Below are 27490 nucleotides of genomic sequence, written 5' to 3' on the forward strand. Positions count from 1 at the left end.
GTTCATTTTATATTCTAAATTTAGTAATATTTTAGAAATATAAAGAAAATAAAAGTAGAGGTGTAATACTTATTATTTAATAACAAACTTAATACTTATTATTTAATAACTTAAGTTAATTTTAAAATAAATTATATTTAAATTATTAATTTAAAATCTTATTATTAAATTCTTACTTTAAGTGGTAAGGTTATTTGATAAAATTAATTTAAAATTTATTATAAATCATCAAATTAATATATTTATCATCGATAAAGAAGATCAAGTAATAATGAAAGTCATCGAATAATAAAAAAAAAATATTATAAAGGTAATTACGACAAATGATGATAAAAAGATAAAATAAAGATATGAATATAATAATAAGTTAATTATTTTTATTTATTAATTAAAATTATTTTTTAATTTAAATTATAATCATTAAATTATTTTATTAAATATATTTAATTTATTTAATGACTCCGAGGCACAATAATTTTTATAACTGACATGCAAATATTTTCACTTTATTAATTATGGAAAAGTTGATGACAAGAGAAATAATTTTGAAGAAAAAAATAAAAAAGTAAAAAGGAAACCGGTAAGAAGAAGGGAAGGGAAGCGTGACCACATAGGAGTAGAAAACGCGGAGGCGGAGGGGCGTATATTGCGCATAGAGGCGTGTGTTAGCAAAGAGTTTCAAAGCCGGACGTTGGGCCGAGTTTGGAAAGTTCGAGAAAGGCGTGATCTGGTCTGCGTGTCATGAGATTTTATCGTCTGTGGTTGAGACCAAAGGTCCACCAATATTCCACCGATATTTCATAGCCACGTCAGAATTTTTTTTTTCTATATTATGTGGCGAAGATCAGTTGGTGGAAGGTTAGGTACAAATGTGAGGTGCTCCGCACCAGATATAGAGAAAATTGACAAGGGCGTGATAATTAAGGTGGTGTAAACGAAGCCGCTCGTCACGGGGAACTTTGACAAACATTTAAAAATGTCAACCGTTTGGATTCACGTCGTACTGACACGTGTCTAATTTGTTTTGTTATTTATTTAAATATCCTTTCTCAAATGATTAATAGTAATTCTACTACATACCAATTTAGTGTTTTTTTAATTATTATCAACAGTAAAATAAAAATAAAAATATTAAAAATAAAACTAAAATTAAAAATTTAAAATAGATTTATATATCTATCCTTTTTATACATAACTCTCTTTTAAAATGTTTTTAAAAGATAATAAGTTTTTTTAAAAAAAAATATTAAAAATATAATTAAAACAAAAAATATAAAGCTAAATATCGATTCCCGTCATAAATTAAACCACTCATTTACCAATAATCTCCCCTCAGTAATACCCAGGAATTTGAATCCGTGACCTTGACTTTGATATCACTTATAGAACTTCAAATACTACCAATTCTCATAAAAGTAATTATTGTTAAGAAATATGTATACCCTAATTTTATATTGCATTCACTCAAATATTTACACACAAGGTGAATTGATGGACGCCACTAACCTCTAATTTGTCAACAAAAAGTATAAAAACACTTCAAATAAAAATATTGTTACATGCATTTTAAATCATATAAAATTTTAATCTTCTCACTTTAGTATTCTTATCTTACTTCTTCATATCTTCATACCTTTTTTTTTATTATCAAGAACTCATTGTTAAAATTTTATTTTTCTACAAAAAATTTACAACTTAATTTTCAATCTTTTATTTTTTCATAAATTCATTATCTTAATTTTGTTTATGATGATTTTGAAATCCTAATTTATTTCTTCATTGCTTATCTTATAGCATAACTTTTTTCTACCGATAATAATTTTGTTAATTTCTTTCACAAAAAAGGTTGTCTTATTTTTATATATTTAAAATATAGTACTTTTGATAATTTCTTTCACAAAAAGGTTTTCTTATTTTTATATATTTAAAAAAAATCGTAAAATGGTGATTATGAGTTGACAAAAATTAATATTTTTTTATATATTTAGTTTTAAAATTTTTTTTAATTTAATTGTATCTTTAATAATTTTTATTTTATTATTAAACAGTTTTTATTCAATTTTAATGGAAATAGATAAAATGATGAGATTACATAATTAAGTGTCCAATTGAATACATTTTTTAATTTTTATTTTTCTATATAAAACTAGAATACTTTATTTTAAAATTACCATTAATTTTTTTTTTTTAAAATTTGAAGTACTAATTTTTTTTTTAATAACTTAGGGTTTGTTTAGAAATTAATTTCGGAACCGTTTTTTGTTATCTAAAAAAAAAAGGAAAAAAAAACATATTTGACAATCAGGACTGTTTTATATTTTTTTTTAATAATAGAAAATATGATGTGTTTTAGAAAACATCTTTTAGTTATTTTTTTATTGTTTTCACTTGTTTTTTTAGAGCTATTTTAGAAAATAATTATACAAACATTTAAAGCATTGGATATACAAATTATTTTTAAAATATAATTAAAAATATTAAAAATATGTTAAAACATTTTAGGTTCTCAATGAGACTTTTGTTCTACAAAATAATAGAGAATAATTTTAAAAAATTATTTTCAAAAACAGTTATTAAACAGGAACTTAATTTTTAAAATTATTATTATTATTTTATAAAAACTCATAGCATACCTAAAAATTTTATCTTTTATCCGATATGAGGTATTACATTTTTAATATAAGATATTTCTCCTATTTTATATAAAATTTATTATTTTTATTTTTATTTTAAAAATATAAAGTAGAAAATGCATTTAAGCAGGATACCAACAAATCTCCAAATTACTTTTGCAATGAATAATAAATCCAACTTTTTTACCATCACCAAATTTTAAAAACTAAAACCAAAGGGAATTTTATTCCAATTGGGCATGGGCTCAAATGTACTCCTCATCAACCCTACCATTACTTGACCTTTGCTTTTCAATTTAATTATTATTATCTAAAGTGTACGTATAATATTGCATGAAGATTCTTATTGCTTCAAAAATATTATTAATTTTGCTTTTCAATTTAATTATTATTATCTACAAGGTATGAATAATATCCATGAAGATTCTTACTACGTAGAAAAAATATTATTATAGCCGAAAAGGAGACGTAGTGGTGGTGGTGGTGAATGTGAACATGGAAAGAGAATCTTGGAAACGTATATTTTTATTTTAGTTTATATTTTTCAACCTTTCAATAAACTAAGTTAATGTCAAGGACCATTACTAGATGTAATAGACCTTAGTATTATTTAAAAATAATTTAATATTCTTAGGCTTTCTCAAGTGACACATTGACACATGGACCATTACTATGAACTCCCTATCATTTTTGAAAATCTTTATCTAAATATTTTTTACCAATTTAAGGTTGGTTTTTCTTCAAATTGATTTTCATTTTTGTATCTTCTTGATTGCTTCTAGAGAAATCTTTTTTTTTTTACCCAAAATAAAGAATAGACTATTGAGTATAACACTTCCATTAAATTATAATCGAATATAAAAGAGTATCGTGGAATCTCAAATCCCCTACCAAATTATCATGAAAAATATGAAAACAAATAATTTAAAAATTTTATTGCATGGACGAAAGCTTTGATACAAACATCGGTAATCAAGAACACAAGAGATAAAATAATCAACACAAACGATAGGTGAAGTTTTAACGTGCTTCAACCAATTATATCTATGTTCACGGATGAAAGAAAATTATTTCGCTATACAATAGAAAACATTATAGAGGATAAAACCAAAATATTATCATCAGATACATCTTGTTATTTTTCACATCTCGATCCACCTTGTATAGTCTTTATATAACCATCTTCATTTCATAACTTTTTTCCTTAATGACTTATAATATTTATAATGATATTTCTAACAACATTCCTTATTATTTTATAAGGAGCTCTAAAAATTATTTCCTTATTCCTAATTCTCACTATAAAACTCAAGTGAGCAATTGGGATGATTGCATTGTGTGAAGCCAAGTTGTTCAGAAGGATGGCTAGGGATGGCAACGGGGCGGGTTCGGGGCGGGGCGCCCCCCTCCCAACCCCGCCCCGTTTATTTAAATCAATTCCCATCCCCGTCCCATTTAAAAAATTAAACGGGGCGGGGCGGGGCGGGGCGGGGCGGGCGGGTATGCTACATTCCCATACCCGCCCCGTTTAGCTTTTTATTTAATTTTAATTTTAATTTTTTTTAAAAATTACTTTTAAATTTTTTTAATTATATTAAAATAAATATATTTTATAAATAATTAAATAATTATATTTTTTATAACTTATTTTATTAAAAATAATTTATTATTATCTATATATTAAAAATAATAAAATAAAATTTAAATTAAATTAATTTTAAATTTTAAATTAAATTTAATTTTAATTTTAATTTTATATATAATCGGGGCGGGGCGGGGCGGGGCGGGGTGGGGCAATACCCGAACCCGCCCCGAACCCGCCCCGGGTTTCAAAAAAAATCCCAAACCCGTCCCATACCCGTTTAGAAAAATAATATCCCACCCCATTAGGGGCGGGGCGGGGCGGGTACCCGAAATGACCCGCCCCATTGCCATCCCTAAGGATGGCGATAGTGCGGTTTTATTTGCTATTGATTATAAAAATGTCACCCACTTTGACAATGTACTTGATTAAAAGTACAAGGAATAAAGTAAGTGAGAAACACTTCATTTTGAAGATCTTCAATGGATGCATAGAGGGCGTTCATCGGGTATAACAAAATTACGACTAATGACTTTGGATATTGTTCCTACAAAATTCAAATTCAATCATGATGCACCCCACTATTTGGAGAAAACAATCATTTGAAATTAATTTTAATCCACATTACTTCCTCTTTCTCATCCCATGTTTGGCATGTATACATCTAACACAAGGAAAATGCAAATGGGCTAGAAATAACATCTCTTTCCATAATGACACTACTAATTAAATCCCTTTTTGAGTTTTAAATTATTTTAAAAAACTAATATATAAGTATAATTTAATTTGAAATTTATTTGTTTAATGAAAAGTCATGAATAAAGAAAAATTACATTTAAAGATTTTCGGTATCTTGGGTCATGAAGAGAGAAGAAGAAATATTTCATATTCAATTTTATTTACTTTTTATGATCTTTTTTAAAAACTTTTTTACATTTTTTTTTGTTTTAAAAAATTGATGAAAATAATTTCTACTTCTTACATAAAAAATGTTCTCTATTTCCTTTTATTTTTAAAAATTAGAAACATAAAACAAGTGCAAAATAGTGCTATGTATTTTTAATAATAATTTTCTATTTTTAAGAATAGTAAACTTTTTCTTTTTAAATTACACTATCAAACAAACTCGATATTTCTATATAAAATATAATAGCTATTAGGGAATCACGTAGAAAGGTTAATGGTTTGAAAAAACTAAGGTTTTATGATCTCAAATTTTAAAATTTTGAAGTATTTTTAAATATATAAGATAAATTTATATTTTTTTTATATAAATGTTATTACTAAATACTTTTTGTTATTAAAAATAAAAACCTTAATGTTTATTTAAACAAGATTAATGTTTGACAAGAGAAAGGAGAGAAAGTGATTGTTTCCATTATGTTATGTTTGGTTCGTAAAAAATATTAAGAAAAGAAGAAAAAAAATTCCAATATTTGGTTTTTCTATTACAAATATGGAAAAAGACAAATATAATCAAAATTAGTAAAAAAAATTATATATTTTAAAATTATTTAGTCTTTATATTAAAAAGTTAAATAAATGAAATGAGTTTAAATTATTATATGAAAATAATTTATTAATTTTGAATTTTCTTTTCTTCGCATTTTCCTTTAAACTTTTTGAAAACTAAACAAAGCCTTAAGATAAAAAATTAATTTAATACTTATTGACTTAAGTTAATTTTAAATTAAATTATGATTAAGTTATTAAATTATATTAAGTCATTTAGTCAATTAATCAAAATTATATTAAGGCTGTCATCTAGGATGCGAAGCACTTACTACCTCATCTGCCCCTTTAGAGGCCACTATTCTTGAAATCCTGGCATTAGATTGGTCGCGTCCTTCAAGAGAGTTAATAGGGGGATGTGGTATCTTTGCAAAGGGATCCACTCGATGACTAGTCCCTACTAGATCACTGACATCCCGCTGAGAAACCAGACCAAGATTGTTGGCAATGTGGTGCAAAGCTTGTATACAAACACACTGATTTTCCACCTGCGTCCACAACAGGACATTCTCCTGCCTTAACAGCCCAGTCTGCTCAAGCGTGGCTTCCATCCTCCTTTCCTGGTCTAACTGACGACTTTGAAGTTAGCTCGGAATGCATCCAGGGTAAAAGTCTCCCCACGTTCTGTTTCATCCATGATCCTTCCTTCCCAAGATCGTTATTTCCCTTTTTTTAAGGGTGGTTAGTTCCCACTTTGCTCCGTCGTGCTTGGCCGCGTTTCTTCGTGGGTCATCCATTTTTATTAAGTTCTCAAGATGGACTTATTTCTTCTATCGTCCCAAGAATGTAGTCCATAGTCCATGGTGTTAAGCCCATAGCTCCTACAAGATAGGCAAAACTAACAAGGTTGCCCGTGGCCTTGGGGCTTGAGGTGTTACTCATAAGCTCTGTGTTGAGGCTGTTACATTGATAAGTTTCTTTTTTTACCAAAACTTTTTCAAGATTTCTCTTGAAAGCTTGAAAGATGGAAAATTAGAGTTAAAAGAAAGGCTATTTGTATCTTAATTCTAACTTGAAAAAATCAAACCCTAAAGTGTAATGTCTCAATTGTAGATGACTATATTTTTGAGTCTCAGTTCTAACTTAGAGAATCTTAGAGCTTGTTCGATTGTATGATTTAAAAACAATTTTCTATTTTTAAATGTAGAAAACTATTTTTAAAAATTCCTAACACTGTTTGGTTATTGTTATTTGAAAACAGTTTTTAAAAATAAAGTAAAATAGAAAACAATTTTTAAAGAATAAGTAGAAGTTATTTTTACCAATTTTTTAAAATAAAAGGAAAACATAGAAAAATTTGAAAAAACTATAAATAAAATTGAAAATGATATCATTTCATTTCTCTCTCCACGATCTGATTTTGATACTAAAAATCTTAAAATGTGGTCTTCCTTAAAATTATAGACACTCTTCTAAATTTCTTTGAACTTCTCTAAAATTTTTTATTAAGAAAATATATTTTCAAAAATAATTTAAAACTCAAAAACCGATTTAATTAATACTAAAAAGTAATAGAACTTAATAATATTAGTAAGTCATAAACCAAAATTTATTTTAAATGTCTAGGTTAATTTCTTCTTTATATATATATGAATATCATATTTTTACAAAAAAAAAATATTAGGAAAATAAATTATAAATTAAGTAAGACTTAATGCGTTGGATTCATTAATGAGTTTAATAATTTTTAAAAATGATTTAAATTTCAATAATGAAACAATTAAGATTAGAAATTTATGGATAAATATTGGTTTGAAACAACTTTATTGTTTCTCTTTTACATAGAATCCTTATTATCTATTTTTTTTTTCATTAGGCAAATGAATTCCAAATTAAACAACAATACTTAATGTGTTGGATTCATAAAAGCGTCTAATAATTTTTTTAAATAATTTAAAACTCAAATAGTAATATGGACAAAAGTTGGTTTAAAATGATTGTATTGTTTATCTTCTACACATAATCATTATTTTAAAATTTTTTAATTAGACAAATAAGCTCCAAATTAAACAAGACATCATGTGTTTGATTCATTAATAATTTTAGTAATTTTTAAAAATAATTTGAAACTCAAATAATAAATTCATTAATACCATAAATTTATGGATAAAAATTGGTCCATAATGGTTCTATTATTTTTTTATATATATAATTATATTTTTATAAATTTTCTCACAATAAAAATGAACTTAAAATCAAGTAACACTTTGTATTGTATTTATTAATGGGTTCAACAATTTTTGAAAATAATTTGGAACTCAAAAAATAGATCAATTAATCATTACAAAATAATAATCAAAATTGCTATATTATAGATCGTGACTTTATTATTTCTCTTATACACACATATATATATTCTTTGAATTTAGGTAAATAAATTATAAATTAAGTAAGACATAATTAATAATTTAAATTCTTTTAATGAAATTTTAAAAATTTAAAAATAATTTTGAATTAAAACAGATCTAATTAATTGTAGATTAAATCAAAACATTTTAAAATAATATTTTGTAATTTAGTATTAAATATGTACAAGAAATAAAAAACTTGACTTACTTACATGTTAAAAAGGTTAAACTTTATTAATTATTTGTTTAAATAAAATATTTTTTAAGATTATTATTATTTTTATTTAACAAAAAAAAAAATCCACCAAGATGTTAATTCTAGATGACTATATTTTTTAGCCTTGGTTCTAACTTAGAGAATCTTAGAGCTTGTTTGGTTGTATGATTTAAAAATAATTTTCTATTTTTAAATATAGAAAACCATTTTTAAAAATTTATAGCACCGTTTGGTTATTGTTATTTGAAAATAGCTTTTAAAAATAAAATAAAATAAATAATAATTTTTAAAGAATAAGTATAAGTTATTTTCACGAGTTTTTAAAAACAAAAGGAAAACATAGAAAAATTCGAAAAAAACTATAAATAAAATTAAAAATGATATCATTTTATTTCTCTTTCCACAATCTAATTTTGATACTAAAAATATTGAAATATGGTCTTCCTTGAAATTATACGCACTTTTCTAAATTTATTTTAACTTCTCTAAAATTTTTCATTAAGCAAATATATTTTCAAAAATAATTTGAAACTCAAAAACCGATTTAATTAATACTAAAAAGTAATGGAACTTAATAACATTAGTAGTCATAGAGCAAAATTTATTTTAAATGTCTGGATTAATTTCTTCTTTATATATATATTTATATCATATTTTACAAAAAAAAATTATTAGGAAAATAAATTTGTTTTAAATAAAATATTTTTAAAGATTATTATTATTTTTATTTAACAAAAAAAATCCACGAATAATATCCTTATGTTTTATAACATATACTAAAATAGTATTTTTTTATTAAAAAAAATATAATTAATAATTTTATTATAATATTATTATTCATATTTTACAAAAAAAAAATATTCCTATTTTTAATTTATTTATAATTAAAAACTATTTTCATTTTTAATAAAACTTGAATTAAATTTAATTTATATTATATAAATTGAATTTGTAATGTTTTTATAAAACCAAAATAAAAAATAAAAAAGATATTTTTAAAAACAATTTATCCAAACAAATTTCTTAATTTTTATTTTATTTTTAAAAACAACTTCTCAAGCACTTTTATTTTTATACAACACTAAAAAACTGTTTTTTCTTCTTTTAATTTAAAAACAAGTTTTAAAAAAATACAACTAAATAAAACTTTGTACGAAACCTAAGAGAATTTTGGAGAGCTATTTGGTAAAACAAACTAGGCCGCATTCTTATTCGAGAATTTTACTTGTACAATCTTATAGGTGTGTTACCATACATCTTGGTTCTACCACAATTCTTATTAAGATTCTTTTATAATTTTAATTTCATTATATAAAAAATCAATAGTATAAATACTTTTTAAAAAAGAAATTATGGTGGTGTTTATTTTTTGATTGAGTAGAAAAAATCAAAATATTTAATTTTTTCTATTCAACTAAAAGTAACTAATTGATATCAATTAACATAATTAAACTAAACTTATTGATAACAAATTCACTTTAATTATATTGATTAATACCATCAAGGTATTTTTAACTAAATAGAAAAAGTCAAATATTTTGATTTTTTCTATTCAACCAAAAAATAAACACTACTTGAATATATATATATATATATATATATATATATATATATATATATATATATATATATATATATATATGTATGTATATATATGTATGTATGTATATATATATGTATGTATGCATGCATACTTGTATTGTTTGTTTTCATTTACTTCGTCAACAACGACTATATAAAAACGTAAAACTATGATAAGATAGAGACATTAGAATATCTTTTGATCGGAGAAGTCTAGAACGTGGGACACATAAGTTAATGGACATCCTTGGAAAAAATGGTTGACTTGAGCAAATTCCAAGGAAGTCTTGTAAAATAATGGGACAAACCCACTCTCTTGGAAGCTTCACCTTGCCTTCCCCCCTACTTCCACCCTCCCCCAAAGCCCTTTCCTTACACCCAAAGTCACCCACTTCTATTGACAAATTCAAAGCCTAATGCATAAAAAATTTATGAAATTAACATTTTTTTTTTCTTTTTAGTTTGTAACTACCTATTATTCATTCAATGTTTTTGGTATTTTTTTTAAATTGTTTTTTTTATTACATAATATTTTATTAAAAATATCATTTTTAGCTTACATAAAAATATTTATTAATCCCTCATAAAAAAATGTTTTTGATAGAAGTTCATTGAAGAATGGTTTAAACTATTGCATTTTGATGATCAAGATTGGTTCAATTTCATTATTGGGCTTATAAAATTAAGCCGCCATATACCATAGAATATCATTTAATAAATTATGGCCAATGGTCTTGTCTCTTAAATAATACCTCTCCATCCTTTCCACATTAGTCCCCACCAAAATTATAGAGGTCCAACCACTATTTGGTAATTCAATTCAAAGCCAAGGTTACTTTGAAGATTCAAAGTCTACCCCTCTTTTTAAAGTGCAACCTTGTCCCCAAAACGTGATCCTCAAGCTCCATCTTCATATCCACACTTTTGTACAGGAGGAAAATTGAAGTCCCAATTCACCATGGATGTTGAACAGGAGGAGCTCCAATTTCTTGGCTTCTTTGGCATCATCAAAGAGTCTGTCAAGATCATATACTCATGGAGGAAAATCTTCAGCCAAATCACTCTAGCTCTCATCCTCCCTCTCACCTTCATATTCCTCGCTCATATTGAAGTCTCTGATTTCCTCTTTTTCAAGATCCTCAGGAATGAGGACAAGCTGGATCGAACCCGGGCTGGAACCCCCAAATATGAGAAGCTCTCCGATGTTATTTCCTCCGAGTGGATAGTCTTTTGGCTTTTGAAGGTCGCATATTTCACCTTCCTCCTCATCTTCTCCCTCCTCTGCACATCCGCAGTTGTGTATGCGGTTGCCTGCGTGTACAGCGCCAAGCAAATAACCTTCAAGAGGGTCCTGAGCGTAGTCCCAAAGGTGTGGAAGAGACTCATGGTCACCTTCATATGGAACTTCGTCATTGTTTTCTGCTACAACGTTGTCGCCGGGGTAGTTTTGTTCATGTGGGCTATCCTGATAGGAAACAACGTCTTTGGACTCGTGATCCTCCTCCTTCTCTTGATCATATACGTCATGGGGTTTGTGTATATAAGCGTAGTCTGGCATTTGGCGAGCGTTGTATCGGTGTTGGAAGACAGCTATGGGATCCAAGCCATGGTGAAGAGCAAGGCCTTGATTAAGGGCAAGACGGGAGTTGCAGTTGCAATTTTCCTCATCCTCAACATCTGTTATTTCATTATTCAGCTGGCTTTTGAGAACTTGGTCGTGTTGGGGTACCCATTGAGCACCCCGAATAGAATTCTGCTTGCAATCATCTTCTTCCTCTTTCTGTTCAAGTTGATTCTCTTTGGCCTCGTCATCCAAACTGTGATCTACTTCGTCTGCAAATCCTACCACCATGAAAACATCGACAAATCTTCTTTATCAGATCATCTCGAGGTTTATCTAGGCGAATACGTGCCTCTAAAGTCCAAGGATGTCCAACTGGAGCAGTTCGACGTTTGATTCAATTGAATTGCTATGGAGATCATCCCTATGTTTGCCAGAAATTTTTGGGTGTTTTCTTTGTATACGCTACTGTTTATTAATTTGTCGAGTATTATAATGGAAGAAGAAACTGTTTCATTTGATTGGCTTTCCATGTCGTAATTATTTGGCCACTGATAATGGCCTCATCGTGGCTTACTAGCCAACAAAAAATGAAAGAACCATGATGATGATGGCAGCATTGGACTAATTAATTAAATTTAAAAATATGTGTTAGTTTTCCTGTCATTTGTCAAGTTAGATGGCCATGGCTTTCATGTATGCTAACCTAGACATTACAGCAAGCAATGAATGCTTCATTTATTAAATATCATTTGGAAGGAAAGTTGATCATAAAAAAAAGGGATCACCCAAAATAATAATATTATTTTATTATTATGAATATTAGTTTTTAGAATTATTTCATACCCTAACAACTTTATTATAGTTTTATAACTTTGATTTAAAAGTCAATGGAAGAGAAATAAAATAAATTAGAGGCACAATGACCATGTTTTTTTCTTTCTTCTTTTCTTTTCAAGCAAGAGGAAATTTTATCGGCTAGAGAGGAATAGGGTTTTACATTAAAGTAAACCCTTCAAAAAATAATTCAATTTTCATATTTAAACTATAATGATCTTTTCCAAGAGTAACTTTCTATTTTCCTCCTTAAATTTGGAAATAGTTTTTCAACATTCATGCTTAAAAAATTATTTTTAAAAAATATTATATTTAATAAAAAAATCCCCTCAACTTCAACCTTAGTAATGAAATACATGATTTTGAGAATTATATCTTAGAATTAGCTCCTAATTGAAGTTTTGTAGAGAAAATGTTACTAAGTAAGACATGTTGGAAAATATCTATACTATTGTTCAAGTCTCCAATATGCTCCTACAGTAGTAATATCAAGAATATTGATTTATAAAATATTTAGAGTTAATTAGATGTCTTCTGGTTATTGGACAAACTAACATGCTTCTATTAAAAAAATCATCAATCTTGAATGATTGGTTTTGTGTCATTACTAAGCAAATGTCACATTTTCCCATGGACAAGACTGCGAATGTGAACGAGGATGTGGTAAGGCCATAGTAGACATAGTTCCTAACATTATGATAGTTATATATGCACCTTACCCTTAGAAATGGAATAAAATAGAAACGTTTTCATAGAAAAGGAAAGATGTATAGTACAAAAAGTGTTATAGATGTAATAAGAAAGATGTTAGCCCAAGGGTTCTCCTAATCGGGTTTTGATAATAACAAATCATGGTTAAGTGACTAATTGGTTTAGTGGTTAAGAATCTCAAGCATAAACTTGAAAATTCATCAAATGACCAAATAGATACAAGATCAAGATGCTTGAAAGACTTGTGATCATAGGAAACTAATGTAAGATGAATGCATGAGTGCACTTAGGATTTTCACACGTTTCATGCATCTTAAAAAACTCGGTTTATTATTTAAAACTTCGATTTCATTAAAACCCGAGTTTTTAACTAATGTGTCTTAGGCAAAATGTTTTATAATTGGCTTAATAATTCACTTAAAGACCTTGCCTAAGTGTTAGAAAATAAAGGAATTAAAAAAATAGGTTTTCGGGGCCAAAAAGACTCAATTGGTCGAAGTTATGGTCAACCGACTCAACCGAGTGAGGAACCGGTCAATCGGTTATGCTCGTCCGGTCGAAAACCGGTCAAGGGATGCCAAAAACTTTCTCTCTCTCCTAGTGACCTTCTCTTCCTAGTCAAGGTGATTCTCTTATCGGTCGACATTCGGTCGAGGACTGGTCGAGGCAACGATAACCTGTCAAACATTAAATGCTCCAACGGCTAATGAACCGGTAGACCCCTAGCTTGACTGGACAGGGTTACCTTTTGCTGTTTTTGACTCCCAAGCTTAGAAACCTATAAATTGAGAGCTCCACTTCATTTATTGATAAGAGAACACTTGCATTCAATAATCTACCTACTTGTTCTTGATAAAAAAGCTCTCATTTCTTTCATAGTGCACTAAATCACCATTTGCATATCCTTTATTGCACTATTGTGTGTCATCCTAGCTTTGTCTTGTATTTGAGCTATCCTAAAGCTAGGTTGAGGGATTATTTCTTGTAAAAATCTGAGTGTTAAAGCCTTCAAGAGGTTTGAATCTTGAAGAGATTGTGTAAGAGCTCATTAGAGCTGGAATCCAAGTGTAAGAAAATTGGAAGCTTGGTTGAAGCTTCAAGATTAGTGAAACCCTCACTTGGTTAAGAGATTGAGGAGAGTGGACGTAGGCAAGGAAGTGTCGAACCACTATAAACCCAAGTTTGAATTCTATAACTCTATCTCTTTATTTTGCTTATATTGTGTTTGAATTTGTTGTGATTAAAAAGATTTAAAAAACCCAATTCATCCCCCATTTTTGGGTGTTTTTCTTAATTAAGCATAACCTTTTTTTCTCAATTGGTATCAGAGCTAGACCTCTTTTTTTCTTTTAAAGACTTAATCGTCTAAGAGGAAATGGCTATTCCATCAAGCTCATCCCAAGCTGAAAATTTTTCAAAACATAGAACTTCATTCTTTACGGGAACTGACTGTCCCTATTGGAAAACTAGAATAACTTGGTATTTGCAATCTACTGATTTAGATGTATGGGATGTCATTGAAGATGACCCAACTTTTCCCACTAAACTAGTTGATGGAGTTTTGGTTCCAAAACCCAAGCAAGAATGGAATGAGCTTGATAGAATAAACTTTCAATTAAATGCTAAAGTCGTTTTTACTTTGCAATATGCTATGGATAGAAATGAATATAATAGAATATGTCAATGCAAATCGGCTAAAGAAATTTGGAGGTTGCTTGAAATAACTCATGAAGGAACTAATCAAGTGAAAGAGTCAAAAATTAATTTACTTGTTCATAACTATGAATTATTTTCAATGAAAGAAAATGAGACTATTGTTGAGATGATTACTAGGTTCACCGACATTGTCAATGGTCTTGAAGCTTTGGGAAAAACCTACAAGGAATCCGAGAAGGTGATGAAGATATTGAGGTATCTCCCATCAAAGTGGCATACCAAGGTCACCGCAATTCAAGAAGCAAAATATTTGACTAAGCTACCTATGGAAGAGCTTATAGGGTCATTAATGACATATGAGATCAATTTGACAAAGAAGCTACAAGAGAGTGAAGACAAAAAGAAGAAGAGTATAGCCCTCAAAGTTACAACCAAGGAAGAAGAAGATGTTGAAGAAGAAAAACCAAGTGATGAAGATGATGATTTAGCCCTCATCATAAGAAAGCTCAACAAATACGTGAGAGGTGAAAGGTTTAGAGGAAGGAAGTTCACCTCTAGAAGAGATCCTTTTAAAAAAGAATCTTCATCCCATGGTGATAAGGAGAAATGGGAAGAGAAAAGAGATTTGATATGCTTCAAGTGCAAAAAGTCGGGACACATTAAATATGATTATCCTCTCTACAAGAGTGAAGCCAAGAGAAGAGTGAAGAAAGCAATGATGACCACTTGGAGTGAAAGTGAAGAATCCTCCGAAGAAGAAAAGAAGAAAGAAGTGGCAAACATGTGTTTCATGGCAATAGATGATCTTGATGAGGTAAACTCTAACTTTAGTGATGAAGATATGCATGATGTTTTTGAAGAATTATATGAGGATTTTGAAAAACTTAGTTTGAAAAATAATTATCTTAAAATGAAAATTCAAGAACTTGAAAAGGAACTTGAAGAATTAAAAGAAAAATTTTCAATTGTTGAAATATTTAAAACTCATATTGAAAAAGAAAATGAGATTTTGATAAGTAAAAATAAGATTTTGAAAAAGAAAAATGAATGGTTGACCTCCTCTCTTTCAATTTTCTCTTGTGGACAAAAATATTTTGAAATGATCTTAGCTAGCCAAAAATTTGTCTTTGACAAACAAGGGCTAGGATTAAAAACTTCAAAAAATCAGAAGTATTTTAAAAATTATTTTGTAAAAGAATCCGCAAGTGCAAGTCTTTCTACTACTTGCAACTTTTGTGGAAGAGGAGGGCACATTAGTAGTACATGTCCCTTAAGAAATGGTTCTCAAAAGAATTCAAATGTTAAAGCTAAAAAATTTTGGGTTGAGAAATCCAAGGTCATTAACCCTCAAGGACCCAAAAAGATATGGGTACCTAAATCAACTTAAATTTTATTTTGTAGGGATCAAAGAAGGATAAGTGGTTCTTGGATAGTGGATGCTCAAGACACACGACCGGGGATGAATCCAAGTTTGCTTTTCTTACAAAGAGAAAGGGAGGATACATTACCTTTGGAGACAATTCAAAAGGAAGGATCATTGGTCAAGGCAACATTGGTAATGACACATCCTCTTTTATTGAAAGTGTTTTATTAGTGGATGGTTTAAAACATAATCTTTTGAGCATAAGTCAACTTTGTGACAAAGGTTTTAAAGTGATTTTTGAAGCATCTCATTGCATCATCAAAGATATTGAAAATGATAAAATCATTTTCATGGATCATAGATGTGATAATGTTTATACAATAAATATTTCAAAATATGATGACCATGATAGATGTTTTTCAAGCATGCATGATCAAAGTTGGTTGTGGCATAGGAGGTTGGGACATGCTAACTTGGACCTCATTTCCCAACTCAACAAAGATGAACTTGTTAGAGGCCTTCCCAAAATAAATTTTCAAAAAGACAAAGTTTGTGAAGCTTGTCAAATGGGAAAGCAAATCAAAAACTTTTTTAAAAACAAAAATTTCATTTCAACAACTAGACCTCTTGAATTGTTGCATATGGATTTATTTGGTCCTTCTAGGACACCAACCCTAGGAGGAAAATCTTATGTTTTTGTTATTGTGGATGACTTCTCTATATACACTTGGGTATTATTTTTAAGTCAAAAGAATGAAACCTTTTATGAGTTTTCAAAGTTTTGCAACAAGGTTCAAAATGAAAAAGATTTTACAATTACTTGTATAAGAAGTGATCATGGGAGAGAATTTGAAAATATTAATTTTGAAGACTATTGCAATGAGCATGGTATTAACCACAATTTTTTAGCTCTTAGAACTTCTCAACAAAATGGGGTAGTTGAAAGGAAAAATAGAACTCTTCAAGAAATTGCTAGAACCATGCTAAATGAAAACAATTTACCAAAATACTTTTGGGCCGAAGCGGTTAACACTTCTTGTTATGTTTTAAATAGAATTTTATTAAGGTCTATTATTAAGAAAACTCCCTATGAGCTTTGGAAAAACAAGAAACCCAACATTATTTATTTCAAAGTCTTTGGGTGCAAATGCTTTATATTAAACACCAAAGACAATCTTGGAAAATTTGATGCAAAATCGGATGTTGGAATTTTTCTTAGTTACTCAACTTCAAGTAAAGCCTGTAGAGTTTTTAACAAAAGAACCATGGTTGTTGAGGAGTCCATCCATGTTATTTTTTATGAATCTAACAATTCTCTCCAAGAAAGAGAGAGCTTTGATGATGATTTAGGCTTGGAGACCTCCATGGGAAAATTACAAATTGAAGATAGAAGACAACAAAAAGAAATTGTAGAGGATCCTAAGAAAGAAGAATCACCTTTGGCACTACCTCATTCTCAACAAGTGCAAGGTAAATCAAGCCAAGACCTCCCTAAAGATTGGAAGTTTGTCATCAACCACCCACAAGATCAAATTATAGGTAATTCATCTAGTGGGGTAAGAACTAGATCATCTCTTAGAAATATTTGCAATAATCTTGCTTTTATCTCTAGTTGACGAAAATTGGATGATTGGTATGCAAGAAGAGTTAAACCAATTTGAAAGAAGTGAAGTATGTGAATTAGTGCTAAGACCTCAAAATCAAAGTGTTATTGGAACTAGATGGGTCTTTAGAAATAAAATGGATGAAAATGACATAATTATAAGGAATAAAGCAAGATTGGTAGCCCAAGGTTTTAATTAAGAAGAAATGATAGATTATGAAGAAACCTTTGCTCCCGTAGCTAGATTGGAAGCCATTAGGATGCTACTTGCCTTTGCATGTTTTAAAGACTTTGTTTTATATCAAATGGATGTGAAAAGTGCTTTCTTAAATGGCTTTATAAATGAAAAGGTATATGTTGAATAACCACCCGGTTTTCAAAGTTTTAACTTTCCTAATCATGTTTTTAAACTTAAAAATGCACTTTATGGTTTGAAACAAGCACCTAGAGCATGGTATGAAAGATTGAGTATTGATCGCATTGAGAGTCGTCAGGCGAGTTAGCATGAGGAGATGATGGCTTACCTCCGCTCTGTGTTTCCTCCTCCACCCCCTCAGTCTTGAGATTAGCTAGAGTTCCCCCTCAGCTTCTTTTTGATGTTGCCAAAGGGGGAAAAATATATAGGATCTAGGAGACCCTCATGCATATCATTGTCATCATTGTCATATCTATCTTGTTTAGCATATGTTTTCATGTACACATGAGGTTACCATATATATATGATATGCATATCATTGTCATCATTGTCATATCTATCTTGTTTAGCATATGTTTTCGTGTACACGTAAGGTTACCATATATATATATGATATGGTATTTTCATGATCCATTGTTTCCTATTCAAATTTTCGTGCTTTACATTATTTCCTATTAAAAATTATTTGATTAATCCATGATTGGTTTGAGGGTGAGACTTTTTTTCTCTCTCCTAGATAACCAAGGTTTGTCATCATAAAAAATGGGGAGATTGTTAGCCCAAGGGTTCTCCTAATCGGGTTTTGATGATAACAAACCATGGTTAAGTGACTAATTGATTTAATGATTAAGAATCTCAGGCATAAACTCGAAAATTCATCAAAGGACCAAATTGATACAAGATCGAGACGCTTGGAAGACTTGTGATAATAGGAAACTAATGTAAGATGAATGCATGAGTGCACTTAGGATTTTCACACGTTTCATGCATCTTAGAAAACTCGGTTTATTATTTAAAACTTCGATTTCATTAAAACCCGAGTTTTTAACTAATGTACCTTAGGCAAAATGTTTTATAATTGACTTAATAATTCACCTAAAGACCTTGCATAAGTGTTAGAAAAGAAAGGAATTAAAAAAATAGGTTTTCAGGGCCAAAAAGGCTCAACCGGTAGAGGCTATGGCCAACCGGCTCAACCGGGGTGAGCAACTGATCGACCGGTTGTGGTCATTCGATCGAGGGATGCCAAAAAATTTCTCTCTCTCTCAGTGGCCTTCTCTTCCCGGTCGAGGTTCGGTCGAGGACTGGTCGAGGCAATAGTAACCTGTCAAACATTAAATGCTCCAACGTCTAGTGAACCGGTCGACCCCTAACTCGACCGAACGAGGTTACCTTTTGCTGTTTTTGACTCCCGAGCTTAAAAACCTATAAATTGAGAGCTCCACTTCATTTATTGATAAGAGAACACTTGCATTCAATAGTCTACCTACTTGTTCTTGATAAAAAAAACTCTCATTTCTTTCATAATGCATTAAATCACCACTTGCATATCCTTTAGTGCACTCTTGTGTGTCATCCTAGTTTTGTCTTGTATTTGAGCTATCCTTAAACTAGGTTGAGGGATTATTTCTTGTAAAAAACTGAGTGTGAAAGCCTTCAAGAGGTTTGAATCTTGAAGAGATTGTGTAAGAACTCATTGGAGCCAGAATCCAAGTGTTAGAAGATTGAAAGCTTGGTTGAAGCTTCAAGATTAGTGAAACCCTCACTCGGTTAGGAGATTGAGAAAAGTAGACGTAGGTAAGGAAGTGTCGAACCACTATAAACCCGAGTTTGAATTCTCTAACTCTATCTCTTTATTTTGCTTATATTGTGTTTGAATTTGTTGTGATTGAAAAGATTTTAAAAACCCAATTCACCCCTTCCCCTTCCCCTTCCCTTTCCCCTTCCCCTTCCTCTTTTGGGTGTTTTTCTTAATTAAGCATAACCTTTGTTTTCTCAAAAGAGAGTGGTCGTTTACCTATTATATACTAAAACACTTAATCTACCCTACTTTTATTATTTCTAAACAAAAACACATATTGGAGAAACACTTTGCTTTCTATTATAGATTGTATCATAGAACCATCATATCAATTAAGTCTTATGAGATAACAAACTAGAAACTCAATGACTCAAATACAGTTATACTTTGATATGAACAAACTTGGTCACCTAAGGTCCTCTAGAATGTGTTGCATCATATGTAACTCTAATGGGGATTTTTTGAAGAACCAAAAGATTCTTATGCTTAATGATTACAATTGTGTTATCAACTTACAAGAGAAATTGATTATTACACCATCTGTTACTATTGTGGTCTTCATATCACCAATTCTTCTAAAATGAATTCAAGGAGATATATCCAACCTATTCATCTTTCTTAATTGTAAATTATTTATTTATTTATTTATTTATTTTTTATGGTGTCAATAGATGCTTCAATTAGATGATTACATGTTTTCCTTTGATCTAGGCTATTTTCTCAACCGATCCATCTAAGGGCTCAAATCTCAAATTATCTTATCATGGAAAGTAGAATGTAGAGAGGCTTGTAGTTGTTGAACACCACATATGTCGGTCCCGATGATGATAATATCATTGACGTAAACAAGAAGAATGGTGATACCAACAACAGAACGATGAAGAAACATGACATGATAATTAGAACTCTAAATAAAATCCAACTTATGCAACAATTGGTGAAATTTATCAAATCATGCACAAGGAGCTTGTTTAAGCCCATAAAGAAAATGTTAAAGACAACATACATGAATTTTGGAATCAAATCTTACTCTAAGAGAAAGACTCATGTAGACATTTTCTTGAAGAATCTCATGTAGAAAAGTGTTTTTACATCCATTTGAAAAAGGGGCCATGCATCCTTGTGAACGTGTAATGATTAACAAAGTTTGAATAGTTGTCATTTTAGCCATTGGAGCAAATGTCTTAAAATAATTGATCTCATATTCTTGTAAATTTCTAATAGCAACTAGACAAGCTTTATCACAATCCAAAGATCCAAATGGTTTTTGTTTAATTAAGTCTATTTGCTCAACCCATTCAAGCAAGGAACAATGTCTCAAGTACGATTTTTTGTCCGGGCCTCCAATTTTCATTCATAATTGTTTTACCAATGTGAATTTATTTTAGCTTATGAATAGGAATTTGGAACATCGATGGTGGTTAAGGTAGTTATGAGAGACAAGTGATTATGAGGTATAATTTGTCAAGTGGATCTTTGTAGAGGAGGTGCAATTGTCGGATTGGTTGCCTCATGTTATTCATGACTTGGATCAAGGCAAGGAAAAGTTTCTTAATGAGGAACTTTTGTTTCTTGACTCCTAATTATGCCTCTCTCCTATGCACTACCCCAAGTTTAAACCTTATGACATTAGAAGTATCATGGTCAAAGTTATGAAGATAAGAATATGAAGATTGAGAAGTGAGAACATTAGAATTTTGGAAAAAAAAAATATTTTTCAACAAAAATGACATTTTGAGAAATGCTAGATGATGAGTAATGGGATCATAACAACGGAAACCTTTGCAATTAGATGCATACCCAAGAAAATCATATCTAGTAGACTATATAATCGATTTATTCCTATTTGATGACAAAAGATGAGCATATAAGTGATAGAGTGCAATCAGGATATTGGTTATGCAAACAAAAGTACAGAGACTCATTATGAAAATTAAATAATAGAAAATGATTAATTAAATGCATGGTTATAGACAATGCTTCTACCTAAAATTGAGAAGGTATTGATGCATCAAGAAGCAAAGTTTGAGTAACATCTAAGAGATGTTAGTTTTTTATTCGACTACTCCTATTTGTTGAGGAATGTCTAGACAAGATTTTAGTGAAATTATTCCCTCATGTTGAAGGAATGTTTGAAATTCATTAGATGTGTATTCGAATAAGATCTCAAGATTTTGATAGAAGTGGGAAATTGATATTTTACATAAGCAAGAAATTGCTTGAAGTTTGAATATCATGCAAATATTAGATTATTGTGGCCAACCAGTGAACACCAAGTACTAAGTAGGGAAGGGTGGCTTGATTGTTTCATTAAGATACATTTTTATCCTAAAAAGATTTATCATTTAGATAGATCCAAAGAAAAATTGGGTGTTCATATCAAATTATTGAAAGAAGTGTGATAAAGTAGGATAAGTACAGCTAATGATTTTTCTTTTGAATGGACAAAATCTGTCGCAGCCAACTGACAAAACTCAAGAAAAAAAACCCAAAATAACAAAGAAAAATGGGTGCCTGTAAGGTTCCACCCATATCCTGTTTCCTCCTGCCCACACCCCCAAACTGCAAAACCCCAATCCCAATCCGTCAAAAATTAAACCCCAGTTCTCCAAACAGACGGGGTTTGTTGATTTCCACATCCAGTCTTCTTGTTGTTCTTCTTCCCCCTCCCACTTCCTCCTCTGCTCTTCCCACCTTCGACCCCGTCTCTCCAAATGAAAGAGACGCAAGCGCTGACGTCTCTCAGAGAGTCTCCGAGGCCGTCAGTTTGTTGGAGAAAGGTAGAGAGTTGCAAGCTCAGGGCGACTTCGAACGGGCTCTTCAGTACTTCACTCAGGTCCGTTTGGCTCCCGAGAAACCTCTGGAAAATAATAACAAATTCGATGTAGTTTCGCACCAACAACACAGAATCTTCTTATCTTACTTGGGTTTCAGGCCTTATTCGAATATAGTGAAGTGTTACACTTCACTGGTAAATTCATTTCTGTGTTTGGGCGGGCCTGGCTGCTACTTTACTATAATTGCTTTACTATTCTCACTGTTTTATTTTCATTTGGATGGAATTATTTCTTTCATTATGATGTTATACACTATAATTTCTCTGCTGACATAACAATATCACGCAGGGACATGGCTTGTTTACATGGCTAGGTAGCTAGATAATTAAAAAAAGAAGATAAAATTGAGTGATGTAGGGAGTGATATAGCTGTGACACCTTGAACCGAGGCAGGGCACCAGAATCATTTCACATATGGAGCTGGAAAGCCCAATGTATGAATGAATCTTCAAAGGAAACAAAATGTAGCTAGATAAATTAGACAAATCAGAATAAAGGAAAAATAAAATTACTACTTGAAGAGATGTTACCTCAAGAAATGAGAACACTAGAAATCCACTCCAATTGTCCCAACCCCACCTCACCTAGGCCAAGAATCAATAAGATCATGACCATACTTTGTTAGTTGTTACCATTCTGTGATGCCTCTGGATCTACCTGCTCTTGGGTCTGAGTGTCACAGAAGCATCTTCCATGCCAGTTTGGTCTCAGGAAAATGCTAACCTGCCATGTTAGTATGTGGTAATGCGATAAGAGTATCATCTTCCAAGTCCAAAATTTTGTCCTTTAGGCAGCCCATTAGAGTTTTCTGCCCAAATGTGGATGTGGATGCAGATAATTACTTGTTGAATTTTAAACCATGAGCACTTTCGTTGGCTGTTATTTGTGGTTATTTTTTCAAGATTGCTTCATCTCACCTACCCATAAATGTTTTAATTTCTTAAGTGATTGAAAAAAATCAGCACTCTTGCATGTGATAATGAAGTAAATTGATATACACAAGATTGGCATTATTTTACTCCCATTTAAAATTATGTTCTAGAAATCATATTATTTTTTATTTTTAATAAACAAAGCAATGCCAATTTGTTTTCTTCTTGCATAATTTGGAGTCTTTGACAGCATTATTAAAGACTTTGGACATCTGCTATTTCATTTTTGACCAACTTGGGTAAGTTTGACACTCAATTGCAATTTGTTTTTGCCATGATTTTCAGTTATCATGGTCAAGTTCTTAGTCAGAGAAACACTGGCCAAGTTTGACACTCAACTGCAATTTGTGATACTTACCTACTAGCTGATTTAATTGACTGGTACCAACCATTTCCTGGGTTTTCACACAAGGAAATTATTGGTTTGAAAGGCAATTAAGCAACTGTAATTATTTTATACCAATTCTCTTCATACTTTGACACTATAGAGTGAAAAAACTTGTATTTCTTCCAGAACTCCACCTTTTATCATAGAAAAGAAAGAAATTCATCCTCTTTGAGTGACACTTGGTTACACAATCATCTTCATAATGAGATTTTTGTTCCCATTATTTCCATAGAATTCCTGAATGGAACTTTTTTCAGATTGTGGGACATTCCTAAGAATTCTGGCAAAGGAATACTTTAAAAACGCAAATGGGATTTGGATTAGATAGTGATTTTTTTTCCCCAAAAAATTACACCCGAGGTATGTAATAAGGATGCTCCCCTGTTTTCATTTCTTGTCATGTCAAATCTGAACAGAACATCTCTCTCTATTGCAGCTCACAAGAAGCCTCATCTTTAAAAAATACTAAATTTTGTCGGGACCGAATAATGTTTTGGGCAATCTGCTTGCTGCTTCAGAGCATATGTTTGTTCTTCTCTATTGCAAGTGTTTCTCCATTTTGTGTCTGAATATGTTCCTGGTGATATCAATTATCTAGCTTGTACCCAGTTAGAGGACAGATGATTTCAATTCCTATTGGTTAAGTTATTGAGATTCACTGAAATGTTGAAACACCATGGCAGATTTTCCTCCTATTTTGTGTCTCAATATCGGCATTGCTGTCCTTATACTGAAGTAATGCTGCCTTTTCCAATTATTTACTCCCAGAACTGTTTGATGCTGCACTAAGAACTGATCATGCCATCATGGTTGGATAAATGTGTGTTTAATATGAACATTCCATCTTGGTTGTCATCATCTGCTTTTCATCACTATAATTATGTAGCCTTGTGAGTGAAGGTTATCCACATGGAAATGCATCTTGTGATTTAGGTTTCCCAATGAGTGAGCATAAAATTTCCTCATACAGATGAAGCTTCTCTCTTGATCTTCTTTGCATAATGTGAATTTCACAAAGGGCATGTCCAGGTTTGCAGAATATTAACAGAGATTTAGTAAATGAAACAAAATAAATTTGGTTCTTACACAATCACATATAGAGTGAAAGGACCCAGTTCAAACTGGTATCCTTTTGCATGAATAGCAAATTGCTGAGTGAATATGATGTATTATAGTTTGAACATTTTTAGACCTGAAGGAAATTTTGTGTAGAATCCTCATTTTTGTGAATCTATTATAGTTGCAATGCAGTTCAAATCTTGTTTATAATGTGTGTGTGTGTCTGTGTGTGTATACACTTTATTTGCTTGTCTATCACACAATCTAACTCAATATGTATGGCCTTCTGCTAGTTTGAAAATTTTATGACATCAGCTAATAGAGGATCATCTTTTTTATTTTTTCTTTTCCTTGTAATATTAAGCAAGGCATCGAAAGAACATGCCTCTTTCAAATTTTAGATTGACCTGAGTATCATTCTACCATCTCATATTTTTGTGCTAAAAAATACCCACAAAAAAAAATTAAAAAAATCATTGTCCTCTACCTCTGGTCTGAGAGGTCACCTTTTACTTGCTTTTTTAAATGAGAAAAAACCTTTCAATCAAAATTTTCATTTTGTTAATAAAATGTCAAAAAAAAAAAAAAAAAAAACGGTTTCGAGAAGTTTAGGATATGTATCACCAATCATAAGATCGTTAAAAATGGCTCCTCCAAGATGGGAGTTCCTGATGTACTTAGTTCAAAGCAGGAATCAAAACAGTATTGTAAAGTTTATGTCATGAATATGCTTGATTATTTCACCTGCAGAAGCAACTATATGACCCTGAACCGGGGGCTGCTTTCCCCCTTCTACCATCATCACAATTAGTGTTTACAACTTTGACGGCATCATAAAAAAAGATAAGCCCTGTTTCTTACAAACTATAAGCCAGTACTTGACTCAGGTGGCTTCATAGTGAGACATTTATGTGTTTTTCTTTCGTTGTTTATTTTTGTCGTATGTGTATTTTTCATGTACAACTCATCTGATTAATGATATAATCAGGGAAACCATTTGCCATTGTGTTGGCTAATCGTAGATCATCTGGTTGGCATGATATGTTCTTAATTTCAGGTAGTTAACAACTATAAAGACTTTGCTTTCTCAGACTATGCAAGAGTAGGGAGGGCATTGGCCTTATATGAGGTTGGTGACAGACAAGAAGCTATAGCAGAGATGGAAGATGTTTCCATATCTCTAAAGGGATATCCAGGTAGTCTTGAAGATGTTTCCATGTCTCTTGGTTTACATACTTTGCCATTGTAACATTCTTGTTTGGGGTTCTCTGCAGAAGTGCATGCAGCTCTAGCAGCAGCTTTATATGCAGACAAGCATGCTCCGCTCCTTGCTGAAAACCAGTTCACAATTGCTACTCTACTTGATCCTCACTATACAGACATTGCCTATGTAAGAGAAACAAAGCATTGGCCTCCAAGCTTAATTAGCTCATTGCAACACTTCATCACACTCTCATAGGCCTTTGTAATATTGTATATAGAGCTTGTTATTGGCCAAAGGTAACTGCCATGGATGTTTGGTTATTTTGGTTGCTTTTTACTTGCAAATCGTGAAATTTTAAAGCTAGATATTTCATGTAATGTATCAATATTTCACATATCAGAGCCAAGTGGTATATGGGAATACAGACAATGCATTTTGTTGATTTCCACGTGTTCTTTTCCATCTTTTATGTACATTTATTTGGGAAGAGTATGGTGTTATTGTACTTTAATTGCAGCCCCTAGGCATCTTGTAATGCAATCATTGCATTAGCAAGTCAAAAGGTGTTGCTTCGCCCGATGACCTTTCATCCTTTCTCTGTCAGATCATAATCCGCGCCCACATGTATGTTGTAGCATGCTTTGTCACCTGTGTCCGTGTGGGGTATGACCACCCACTAGTTTTTTTCTACCAGTTAAGCTCAATGGCATCATCATTTCTTTTCTCGTCTTTTTTGCCTGGAGGAGTTCTCACTGCCCATAGGTTTAGGCATTTGAGTAGCAGTTTTTTTCGTCAGTTGTCATCTTGGACATGGAGAGTTCTGATCTGCTCTTTGATCAGTACTCGTCTTTGCTTTGCTGATGCATATCTGGTTATGTCTAGTTTTCAAGTGCGGCTGCTTCGGATTGTTACCAATGTTATAAGAGCATGAACAACCACCAGTCTAATGGTATAATATCAGGTATGCTAACAGTAAAGGCCCTCATACTTATAGTGGTGAATACATGAAACCTGTGGACCAAATCTCCCTCAACAGATCTTAAGGATGTTTGCAAGGGGTTCTTTTTGTGAGTGGTCTGTACAAGCCCATCTCTAGTGGGAGTTGTTACAATACCCATAACAAGTAATAGTCCTCCGCTGGTTTTTGAAGTCCAAAAGTGTGAACAGCTGTTCCACTTATTCGGTGGCGTCGCACTACTCATTTAAAGGGTCAAGTTTCTCGCCCTTTTCGCCTAAGTTTTGGGCCAAAATGAGATGCACCATCTCATTTACTTGGGTTGCTTCCTCGCCGAAATTGTAGACAATTCTCATGCTTTGGGTGTCTTGGCCTCTTTTAACTTCTGCCATCAATGAAGGTAAAGAAACCCACTTGTCTCTTAGACTCATTCGGTCCTTTGTGGGTCCTCCCACAGGAAAGATTACAGATAGCTTGCTGTGCCAGAAACATTCCTTTCCAATGGTACCTAGCC

At 31.1% G+C, this 27490-nt stretch overlaps 2 protein-coding genes and 1 long non-coding RNA gene across 3 annotated transcripts; 2 read left to right on the forward strand and 1 right to left on the reverse strand.

Annotated features, from left to right (window-relative positions):
- Positions 1-10676: 10676 nt before the first annotated feature.
- Positions 10677-11955, forward strand: LOC100255146 (uncharacterized). The gene has a single exon (XM_002262802.5). The coding sequence runs from the start codon at positions 10832-10834 to the stop codon at positions 11828-11830; it is 999 nt and encodes a 332-aa protein (XP_002262838.1). The 5' UTR covers positions 10677-10831; the 3' UTR covers positions 11831-11955.
- Positions 11956-21953: 9998 nt separating this feature from the next.
- Positions 21954-23242, reverse strand: LOC132253661 (uncharacterized). The gene is made up of 2 exons (XR_009465570.1): positions 22969-23242; positions 21954-22461 (listed from the first exon to the last, which is right to left on the reverse strand). It is a non-coding gene; the product is annotated as an uncharacterized LOC132253661 (long non-coding RNA).
- LOC100260231 (uncharacterized) lies at positions 22040-26463 on the forward strand. Its single transcript, XM_002262691.4, has 3 exons — positions 22040-22437; positions 25875-26013; positions 26092-26463. Exons 1-3 carry the CDS (start codon positions 22108-22110, stop codon positions 26274-26276), a joined length of 654 nt encoding a protein of 217 aa, XP_002262727.1. The 5' UTR covers positions 22040-22107; the 3' UTR covers positions 26277-26463.
- The last annotated feature ends 1027 nt before the right edge of the window (positions 26464-27490 follow it).

The sequence above is a fragment of the Vitis vinifera genome, chromosome 4 (genome assembly GCF_030704535.1).
Source record: "Vitis vinifera cultivar Pinot Noir 40024 chromosome 4, ASM3070453v1".
NCBI classification, from domain to species: Eukaryota; Viridiplantae; Streptophyta; class Magnoliopsida; order Vitales; family Vitaceae; genus Vitis; species Vitis vinifera.